Genomic DNA, 11,311 nt, shown 5'->3' on the forward strand with positions numbered 1-11,311 from the left:
GAATTGCTTGCGATTTTGAAATGCCTTTGAAGTAGACCAGGGCTAGGCCACCTTGGCTCTTTTATGACTCGTGGACTTCAACTCCCAGAATTCCTGAGCCAGCATGGCTCAGCTTGGAAACCTCTCCCTTTCCCCTCAGCATGGCTGGCTCAGGAATTCTGGGAGTTGAAGTCCACGAGTCACAAAAGAGCCAAGGTGGCCTAGCCCTGGAATAGGAAAAAAAGATAGGCCAAAGGTGATCAAGATCTAGAAATAGATCTCTGGGCAATTTTTGGTCTGCTTAGAGTCCAGGGTAGGCAACCTTGGCTCTTTTATGACTCGTGGACTTCAATTCCCAGAATTCCTGAGCCAGCATGGGTCAGCATGGAAACCCCTTCCTTTCCCCTCAGCGTGGCTGGCTCAGGAATTCTGGGATTTGAAGTCCACGAGTCCTAAAAGAGCCAAGGTGGCCTACCCCTGGAGTAGACATTTGAAATGGAAACAAATTGCTCTGTTTAAGAACAAAATGGGCGCTGGAAGGAAGTGACTGTGAAGGAGAATTCAAAGAAATACTGAAAAATACCGTAAAAGTATAGGAAGTGCAGTTCAGACTGGACTGTTTCTCCATTAGAATTGTTTACCTTTCCTGAACATTGGACACAGTTTAAGATGGGCTGTTTTGCGTCCGTTACTTTGAATAAAGTGTTTCTAAAATGCTGTATGGAACAAGAATGGGGCAGCTGTAGAAGAGGGAGACTCAGAAAACTGACAGTTTTATGGATGCTCCCGAAGATTCGGTATTACGTTATATCGCCTTATCTTTCTGCAAAGGAAGAACGATATGCAACTAAAACCAGACTCTCCTTGCCATGCCCCTTGAATAGGAAAGAAAAATCTCTTTACACTTTGCCAAAATTAAAGAAGTGTAACTTCTTCGTACATTTCTTGTAAGTATGAAAAATGATAATAAAATATATATCTATACAAAAAGTTAAGTGTTGAGTGCTTGAGACCTTGCCCATCGTTTGGAAGAAATTTCATCCAAATTTATTTCAGGAAAGCCAAAGTAGAACTTTTCAAATGCCATTCAGCCCCCTGAGATGGTTGTCAAGGTTTTAATATCTTTATAGAGAACTGAATCAGGATTGAAACCTAAATTCAGGCATAAATTTCCTCAGGTTGTCCACTTTCATCTACTGATTATTTTGTTTCAAAACATTTATACTGGTATTCCTCAATGTATGATGGGAACTGAGCCTGGGATTATGGTTGTAAGTCATCACTGTCATACATTGAGGCATTATAGCAGGGGTGTCAAAGTCAATTTCATTGAGGGCCACATCAGCATTGTGGTTGCCCTCAGGGGGGGTGGCCAGGGGGGGTGCATCCTACTGGGTGGGCGTGGATGGAATGGGTGTGGCCTACTGGGTGGGCATGGCCAGCTCTACATCATTGGAGTCAAGGGGGCCTGTGGGGGCCTGGGCAGGAGTGGGACAGATCTGAGGGTCTCTGGCAGAAAGGGGGGGGGGACCAGGGCAGAGCCCATCAAGCCGGATCTGTGAAGTACGCGAGGGCCATTTGCTGGCCACTTCCAGGCGATGGTGCATTTCTTCATTCCTCACAAAGGGTGACACCTCCCCATCATGCACCCGGCGGCTGATGTGGCAGGGGCTGGTTCCTTGCTGTTTCCAGATGGCCTTCTGGAGCTAAGACTGAATGTGTTTTAGCATAGATGGCCACCACAAAATTGTACATTGATTCCTGGCCGGCTTGAGCCAGGGCCAAGGCAGCGGGGGCCATTTCCTCACTGTTTCCAGGATGGCTTCGCAGGCCACATGAAACTACTTCGCGGGCCGCATCCGGCCCCCCGGGCCTTGTGTTTGACATGTCTGCATTATAGGATTAACTCTGAAGTTACAACTTTTTACAACAGTTGTTTTTTCCTCAAAGTTTATTCAGCGAAAGTTAAAATAGAAAATACCAACGTATTTTTTTAAAAAGTGGACAAAAGAAGAAAAAAAACACAGCAAACATTAAAGTGTCTTAAAAAAAGACTAACACATATGCACGTCTTCCCTAGTTCTGATTAATATTATACGTTAGTTTCCCACCACTTGTGAAACAGGCCAAACGAATGTTAAACTACTAAACTATTAAATCTGTTTATGATTCTTATGACAGTTGTTAAGCAATTGTCATGGCTATCGTGCAAATCTATTTTCTCCTAGGGTGGTTTGGGGTTTTTTGCCAAAAACCAGAAATAAAACACCAGAAACCAGCAGAAAATGTTGCAAATTATGGTTATTTGACTATGGGACACTGCAAACAGCCATAAAGATGTGTCAGTTGCCAGGCACGCAAAATGCAATCGTGGACTGCAGGACGTGGGTTATAGCCATGATAACTCCGAAAATGGATCGTAAGTAGCTCTGGGGAGGTCCATTGTAATTTTGAACAGTTTTTAAGCAACCAGTTGTAAGTCGAGGGCTATTTGCACAGCTGCCCATTTTATATCAAATTTTGGGCAGTTCCCAGCCAACAATTATTCTAATAAACCATTATTGCCTGGATTCACACAACATATTGAGCCATGATGTTGGTTTACACCTAAAGCGGCTGGATTTCGCACAGTTACTCTAACATCAACTTAAAACCAAGCCAGTCACAATAGGTGTTAGCCTGCTGTGTGAAAAAAGACACAGAATGTGTTTGACTCTCTGAAAAGAGTGGAATAAGAAGAGTCATTCAAGCATATCCTCTTAGGGAAAAAATGAAGAGGAATGGAGCAATAAAAAAAAGGATAAAACTTCCTCAAAATATTGTTTCTCCACCCGCTTATATAGGATTCTATTGAATGAATCCATTTTCCAGGGTAGTACAATTTAGGAGCACATCTGTGACCAAAATGAGTGGTGAAGTTGTTGGAGAGATGGGAAAAGGAACATTTCAAACAAATCTACACTTCTCTAAACTAGTACAATGATGTTTTATTGTTAATAAAACATGGTTTTCAGGTAAGCAATCTACGCTGATTTCTAATACTTTAGCTTGACAAATTTTACAGGTCTTTTAATACAAATATTTCTATACAAAACACCAATCTCTCCTACATGCAAAGTTGTTTTTTTTTTTTACAGTTCCTTAACTTTCACTCACATTGATATCTGTATCAATGTGTCAAGCTAAAGTTGAAACTCTGCAGATAAATATTGAACTGAAGAGAGTAAGAGACAGATGAGCTTTGCATTTTTCTCTCCCATCAAATTATCAGAGGGTATCTAAACTTTGTCTCCAATGTGGGTCCACATGTGGGCCACAAGATTTGAGCTGGATCCGAAACCTTTCCCACAATCAACACACAAATAAGGCCTCTCCCCTGTGTGGTGTCTCTGGTGGACGATGAGATGTGATTTTTGTTTGAAGCGTTTCTCACATTCGGAGCACTGAAAAGGCCTGACTCCCGTGTGGGTCCGCTCGTGGGTGTTGAGGTTGGAGCTCACACTGAAGCCTTTGCCGCAGTGCGCACACACGTAGGGTTTTTCGCCCGTGTGAGTCCGCCGGTGGCTGGTCAGGTGCTGCTTCTGGGTGAAACTCTTCCCACAGTCTAGGCATTTGTAGGGTTTGTGGCCGGTGTGGATTCGCATGTGCGCAGCGAGGTCCGAAGTAACACAAAAGTTTTTGCCACATTCCGGGCATTTAAACAGATTCTCTCCGGTGTGGATCCGTTGGTGCCGGCTGAGATGTGACTTCCCACTGAAGGTCTTTCCACAATCGGAACAGATCAAGGCTTTCACATGCATGTGGACACACTGGTGCCCGTTGAGGTGCGCGCTTGAGCTGAAGATCTTCCCACACTCAAAGCACCGGAAGGGCTGCTCACCCGAGCGCACCCTCTGGTGGGCCAGGAGCTGGGAGTTCTGGCAGAACGATGTCCCACATTTTTCGGCAGCTGGGGATAGACCAGCCCTGCGCGGGTCCGAGTGGGTACTGATGCTCTTCCCCTTGCACACGTCCTGAGGCAGCTTTTCTTCCCTATGGCTTCTGAGGTGACTGTTGAAACCGCTGGGGTGTTGGAAGCGTTTCCCGCACTCGGAGCATCTGTAAGGCTTCTCTCTGGAGTGGCTTTTGAAAGGAAGACCAAAGCCCGAGCTCTCACCACCTTTTTGACCGCCATACGAGCAGGAATGGAGTTTTCCAGTCGTCTGGATGAGGCCTCTGTGAGTTACGAGGCTGGATCTCAAAATATACCCCAAACCTTTGTGTCCTTTTTTTCCTGGCTGCTTTCTTTTTGGGGAAATAGAATCTGGGATCCAGCTCAAGGACTTCCCATCCAGAGGATGTAAATTGGGTTCTTTGCCCCTGCGGACTCCGTCTTTTCTTTTACAGGAATCATTTCTCCAAGAAGGAACGGCGTCGCCTTCTTGTTGCTTCGTTTCAGGCTGATTTACGGAAATCTCTCCGCTGGGCTGACACGAGGAAGGGTTTTCAGCATCCAGTCCTTGGTGTTCGACGGGATCAGCCAGTTCCACGCATGGGTTCCTTTCTCCCACATCCTGAAGGCACCCAGCTGGAAATATACAACAAAGCATCACACTCGGAAAGCAAAAAAATGATAACAATAACAGCAAGAAATTGAGAAGACAAGACTAATTGCTGAATTGTTTACAGCAGGGTGTCATGGTTCCGACTAATGAAACACTTCAAAGAACTTCCAGGCATGTTTATCCTAAAGTCTTTATTAACAGTGTAACAAATCGACGGCACATCATGGATGTATGCCAGAATCTCTTGCTTGCGTCTAGCTTTTCTTTCTAAACCCCTCCCTTATTTTGCAGTCATAAGTCACATCTTCCAATTAGCCCGGAGGGCAAAGATTCACTTCCGTTCCTTTTTCCCGGGCTTTCCTTATGAATCTCCTCCCTCACTCTGTCATCTGAATTAACTCTAAAAATACCAGACAGTTCTGTATATCTTGTCAAAGCAATAATATCCTATATTAACAGCGTTGACACAGGGGTTCCCAACCGGGGGCGTGAGACTATATTCCAGGGGGCGCGAAAACTTGGGTTTTTCAAAATTATAGTGTATATGCATAATTGCTGTTATTTCCAACTTTTGTAAAGGGTGCGAGAATATATCAGAAGCGTTCTAGGGGTGCGGGGTATAGACAAGGTTGGGAGCCACTGGTTTAGAGGAAGTCCTTGATTTAAGATCAGTCGCTTAATGACGATTTGAAGTTACGATGGTCCTCCCCAGGATTACTTGCAACCCAACATAAACTTTCAATGGCTCCCCCCCTCCTCCCCACAGTCACATTTGCTGTGTCCTGCAGTCACCTGACCACAATTTACAATATTTGGTGGGTTTTTTTTGCTGGAAACCAGTGTTTATTTCCAGTTTATGGCAAAAGACACCCACTGTGGACAATGGATTTGCTTAACAACCGCCAAAAGAGGTCATAAAACTGGGCCCTGTCAGATGTCCATTGTTGCTTTCTTTGAGCTCGCTAGCGACTGCCATCACCAAGGGGGAAGGCGCATTTGGGAGAGGAGAAGGAGGAGTGCTCGAGGTGTGAAAGGACGCTGTGGGAATTTGGGGGAGTACGGACACTAACGGGAACCAGACCGGATATTGAACCGAGCCATCTGCCTGCCTTCAAGGAAGCTGGCCCTGGGAAAGGAACGGACGGCGGCGTCTGAGGCCCCGGTTTCCCATAACATCGGAACAGAGCTTGATTGGACGATTTCCACAGGGGGGAGGGTTTTGGACATTGGGAATCGCTTTCAATATATGACGTTCGCCCGGTTTTTCTTCAGAACTTGCCCCACTCACCCTGCACTCACCATCTCTAGTAAAAGTACCTTTTCTCTAACACCGTCCTATGGAGTCAGGGGCCGTTCTTTCTCAGGGAGCGGGCTGTGGCCAGTCTGACAGGCCCAACTGTCGCTTAACGAATGCCGTGACTACGACTGTCATTCCAGGCGCAATTACCATCTTAAGTCAAGGACTACAGGCAATCCTCGAGTTGCGAAGGTTCACTTAGCGACAGGCACCGAGCCTGTCAAACGCACCTTGCAAACCTTCCATTTCTTGGCCTTCAGTGCGTTCGCATGGAACAGAGGCCTAAAGTACCGCGAGATCAGACGAGATCAGTAGCGCGAGACCTCATGCTACTGATCTCGTCTGATCTCACGGTACTTTAGGCCACTGTTCTGTGCAAACGGAGGCCTGGATGAGATTTGCAGCAAAAGAGGGAAGGCCTGAAGCACCAAAGCCTTGCCTCCATTTGCAGAGCCTTTTGCCATCTTTGCAAAAAAGGCTTCGCCACCAAGAACGGAGGCCGGGAGGGGCACGGGCGTCCCTCTGGGCCTCTGTTCACGGCAGCAAAAGCCTTTCCTCAATTTACATGATTCACTCCTACAAATCCTCGGGTTACAAATGTAATTGGCAGGCTCCATTACATTCGTAACTCGAGGATTACCTGTACCTGTAATTTGTAAGACTGCAGAACTGTCCTAGAGATGAAAAAGTGGGACATCACAGTGCCTGTGTACAGCTGTTTGCAAAGAACAGCCATGGATGCTGGTGGCACAGAGATATGACTAATAAAGAAAGAAAACTGCCAGCAAGATTAGCAAAAATGTTTAAAAACATGTCAGACAGATGTTGGAAACGCAAACGTAAGTCAGGTGCTTATTACCATGTTTGGTGGACATGTGCCAAAGCAAAGAGTTATTGGAAAAAAATACATACGTGGCTAGAAAAGATGTTGGGAAAATATGTAGATTTTAAACCTGAACTTTTTTTTATTAGGTATAATGCCAGAAAAAACTGATAAACAAAGCATATATTTGATTTTACATGTAAAACAGCGGCAAGAGTTATATTCTCACAGTATTGGAAAAATGAAGAAGTACCATCAGAGGAAGAAATAACTAAAAAAAAAAATACTAGAATGTACGGAGATGGATAGACCGACTTTGAGGTTGAAAGAAAAAGAAGAAACGGAATATTATCAAACGTGGGACTTATTTTATCAATGGCTAGAGGAAAGAATAAAGGATTAGGAATTAAATTTGTATTAGTGAATGTAAACTCATACAGCACGTTTGTTGAACAAGTGGTATTGAATGTATGAAAAAAATCAATAAAAATCTTATATAAAAAAGAATGTGAACAGTGCAAAAAACAAAGTCTCACCCATAATGCCAACGTCCATGGTATCCTCTTGTGTGGGCTGGTTGTACAATTGTTGCGGACTGGTATCCAGCAGGTCACTTGGCCCTTCTGCAAGGTTACTGGATACTTCAGAGAACAGCTTCTGGAAAGGGACGGGGGTAGAAGGATAAGCAGGGAGGCTGTTATAAGCTTTCCAGCTTCAGTCCTAATTTATGATCAGATCATAGGATCTCCCCAGAGCCAAGCTGTGGCTGTGTCCAAAAGGCATCTCTTGACCCAGCCAAAAGTCCAGCCCAGGGGTAGGCAACCTTGGCTCTTTTATGACTTGTGGACTTCAACTCCCAGAATTCCTGAGCCGGCCATGCTGAGGGGAAAGGGAGAAGTTTCCAAGCTGAGCCATGCTGGCTCAGGAATTCTGGGAGTTGAAGTCCACGAGTCATAAAAGAGCCAAGGTTGCCTACCCCTGGTCCAGCCCATATTGCAGGGGTTCCTAAACCCCAAGCCATGGTCTATTCAGAACTGGGCCAAAAGAGAGGCAGGCCAGTGTGCAGGTGCGCGTGCCCATGTAGCTCAACTTGCAGTCGAACTATGTGTGCATGTGTGTGTGCACCGGCCCGCTGCTTGCATGGCCCAGTTCTCTTCTCCACTCCCCCCCCCAGCCAGGCCACCAAGCCACAAAGGTTGGGGATCGTTGCCATATTGTATTCAGAAGTGCAACACTATTTGGAAATGACCTTGGCGCAGAGGTAGGCAACCTTAGCTCTTTTATGACTCGTGGACTTCAACTCCCAGAATTCCTGAGCCAGCATGGGGGAACTATGGCCCCTTCATGACTCGTGGACTTCAACTCCCAGAATTCCTGAGCCAGCCACGCTGAGGGGAAGAGAGGTTTCCAAACTGAGCCAGCCTGGCTCGGGAATTCTGGGAGTTGAAGTCCACGAGTCATAAAAGAGCCGAGGTGGCCTACCTCTGACCTTGGGGGACGGCTATAAAGGAGATGGCACAAAAATTGTACTTTCAGTCTTGAAAATTTTTTATTCATGTAGGTTTAAAATAAAGTAGGGTTAGTTTATCCGGGTGGCGCTTCCTGTCTGGCCCACCTCTTAAAACTGATGGGAAGGATGCAGGCTTTATCCCTTAGTAAGGAAAGGAGGAAAGATGCATTGCCTGTCAGGTGCACCATTTTTGCCAAGTCTCCTTGGTCTCTGTACGGCATACAGGTGGTCCTCAACTTACAACAGTTCATTCAGTGACTGTTCGAAGTTACAACGGTACTGAAAAAAGGGACGTATGACCATTTTTCATACTCAACGACCGTTGCAGCATTCCCCCCCGTGGTCACTAAAATTCAGACCCTTGGCAATTGACTCATATTTATGACGGTCGCAGTGTCCTGGTGTCCCCTGATCTCCTTTACTAACCTTCAGTCAAGCCACGTCTATGGGGAAGCCAGATTCACTTAACAGCCGTGTTACTAACTTAACCACCGCAGGGATTCACTTAACAAGCGTGACAAGAAAGGTCGTAAAATGGGTCAAAACAGCTGTCTTAGCTCACTAACAGGAATACTGTGGTCGTAAGTCAAGGATTGCCTATACTAAGGATAGAGCTTCTCAGTGGCAGGCCAGGGTTAAACAGAGAACCTGTGGTTTACAGGTAAATGGAATTCACACAAAATAACAGGAACCCAAACCTCAAGAGGACTAGGAGCATGGGAAGCAGGAGTAGACCATACTCCAGTGGTGGCGAACCTATGGCACGGGTACCAGAGGCGGCACTCAGAGCCCTCTCTGTGGGCACGCGCCCCGTCGCCCCAGTCCTAGGCCTTCAGCTGGGTTTTATAAAACCTTTTCGCTTTAGGCCTCTGCCGCCGTGTGCAAAAAAAAAAAAAAAAAAGGTTCAATCAATCAATTTTAACTTCTCGTGGGGAAAAAAAAAGATCTTGCAAAGTTGGCATTGATTGATTGAACTTTTTAGTCCCACCCAGTCTGCCGTTACCACCGCAGCCACGCCCAGCCAATGGGCCACACCCAGCCAATGGGCCACACCCACCCGGCACCCGGATTCTTTTCTTTCCCCTGCCTGCCTGCCAGGGGCTGAACCCAGGACCCTCGGCATTCAATACGAGATCTGCATCCCGAGGCTGACCTCCCTACTCCTTCAAACCCCCCCCCCTCAAAGGCAGCCTGATGTCCTCACCTGCTCCGGCCTCCGTAAGAACTCCTCGGCTAAGGCCACCGCTTGGAGGCAGGTGTCCGGCTCACCGCTTCTCACCCAGCCCTGGAGCCCCGGGGGCAGAATGGCCACAAACTGCTCCAGCACCACCAGCTCCAGCATCTGCTCCTTGGTGCTCCTCTTGGGCTGCAACCAACGCCTGCAAAGTCCGGAGAGTCGCTGGTAAACCTCTTTCGGTTCCTTGGCCTCGTGGAAGAGGAATCCGCGGAAAAGCTGGCGCTGTCCTTCCGGGCTGAGGACCTCCTCCTTCACCGGCCTGGATGCTCCATAGGATCCAAGGCTCTCGTGCACCTGCGATGTTGCAGACCTGGGATCAGGAGACGCCAGCTGGATCTCTCTTGGGGGGCTGGGCAGAACCAGCATCCTTTGCTCTCTTGAAGACCACTGACCACCAGCAGGCGGTTCCCCAACGAGAGAGTTCGCAACATCTCTCTCTGTTTGTGGGCATTCATGGGGCAGGAGAAAACCCTGCTCCACTTTGATAAGTCCCAGGGGACTCCAGCAGTTGTGCGTCTCCTCAGCCGGTTCCTCTTTGATCCAGCGTTGTGTGCTAGCATCCTGGGACAAAGGATCCAAAGGGACTTCCATCTCTTCCGCAGCCATTGCTGCATACTAAGAAATCAAGGACAGAAAAAGTCATTTCCTCAAATCTGGCAATGTTACATTTCGGAGCCCAGTCACCCAGAAGAGTTCGAGATTCACCATTCAACCTCAGAGCAGCGTCGTTCTGTGTGACAACAAGGCCCAGCCTCATAACCAAAATTTTTAAGGGATGTGGTCATATAGCTCCAAACAACTGACCACACTGGCACACGAGATGCTTATGAGTTAAGGAGGATAGTACAATTAAATCCTGCTGGTGATGTTATCTAGTTTGGCAGCGAAACATTCAGAAACTATATTGAAACAAACTTGGAGGACATGCCACAGCCAAAATCTATAAATCCTAGTTCACACTCCCCAACCAAGATCCCATCACATATCAAACCCCAAATCCTGGCTTACACGTAGAATAGGAATAGGAACAGAATAGAACAGAATAGAATATAGAATATATAGAATATAGAATAGAATAGAATAAGAGTATAGAATAGAATAGAACAGAACAGAATAGAATATAGCATAGAAAATAGAAAACAGAATAATAATAATAATAATAATAATAATAATAATAATAATAATAATAGCAGCACTGGAAATAATAAAGCAACAAATAACAGCTATAGCCAGGAAAATCAGTAGATATGAAGCTCGAATTGCAAACTATAGGCAGAACCTCCAATTTCAATCCAATCAGAAACGTTTCTACCAATCCATCAATGGAGAAACTGCAAGGAATCAGTCAGTACCTGACAAGGAAGAAACAGTGCAATTCTGGAAGCAGATATGGGATAACCCAAAGAAATACAACAAGGATGCAGCTTGGTTAAAAGAGGTGGATGCAAATAAAACAGAAGTTGAAATGAAAGAACTAGTAATAACAACAAAAATGGTAGAAAAAAGAGCAAAGAAAATCAAAAATTGGTCAGCACCAGGTGAAGATGAACTGCATGGGTTTTGGTTGAAACATCTAACTGTTATACACCCACTCATTGCCAAGCAGTTCAACAATATACTACAAGGAGGAGAAATTGAAAAGTGGCTAACAACTGGGAAAACCTACCTAATAATGAAAAATCCAGCAAAAGGGGCAACACCAGGCAACTACAGGCCAATTACTTGCTTACCAACAACTTTCAAATTACTAACTGGTGTGGTAACTGATGCAGTACAACAGCATCTAGTTGAAAACAATCTCTTTCCACCTGAGCAGAAAGGAAACCGCCCCAATAGCAGAGGAACAAAAGATCAACTCCTAATAGCCAAAATGATCTTGGAAAACTGCAAGAGAAGGAAGACCAACCTGAATGTGGCATGG

The 11,311-nt window shown here is 45.9% G+C and overlaps 1 protein-coding gene across 2 annotated transcripts; it reads right to left on the minus strand.

The window, feature by feature from the left end:
- Positions 1 to 1,933: 1,933 nt before the first annotated feature.
- Positions 1,934 to 10,494, minus strand: LOC120319933 (zinc finger protein with KRAB and SCAN domains 8-like). 2 transcript variants are annotated; one of them, XM_039369300.1, is made up of 3 exons: positions 9,358 to 10,494; positions 7,180 to 7,297; positions 1,934 to 4,546 (listed from the first exon to the last, which is right to left on the minus strand). In XM_039369300.1, the coding sequence occupies exons 1-3, from the start codon at positions 9,994 to 9,996 to the stop codon at positions 3,258 to 3,260; spliced, it is 2,046 nt and encodes a 681-aa protein (XP_039225234.1). In that variant the 5' UTR covers positions 9,997 to 10,494; the 3' UTR covers positions 1,934 to 3,257. The 2 variants fall into 2 exon arrangements, with proteins under 2 accessions (XP_039225234.1, XP_039225233.1); XM_039369299.1 differs by having other exon boundaries at positions 7,180 to 7,300.
- Between the last annotated feature and the right edge of the window lie 817 nt (positions 10,495 to 11,311).

Source organism: Crotalus tigris, unplaced genomic scaffold (genome assembly GCF_016545835.1).
Source record: "Crotalus tigris isolate CLP2741 ecotype Arizona unplaced genomic scaffold, ASM1654583v1 scf7180000021007.49238, whole genome shotgun sequence".
Lineage (NCBI taxonomy): Eukaryota > Metazoa > Chordata > Lepidosauria > Squamata > Viperidae > Crotalus > Crotalus tigris.

Coding starts and splice junctions, on each gene's coding strand:
- LOC120319933 (XM_039369299.1), bottom strand. CDS start 9,996: ATGGCTGCGGAAGAGATGGAAGTCCCTTTGGATCCTTTGTCCCAGGAT. Junction 7,301..9,357: donor TCTTACGGAGGCCGGAGCAG/GTGAGGACATCA, acceptor GTCCCTTTCCAG/AAGCTGTTCTCTGAAGTATC. Junction 4,547..7,179: donor CATGGACGTTGGCATTATGG/GTGAGACTTTGT, acceptor GTATATTTCCAG/CTGGGTGCCTTCAGGATGTG.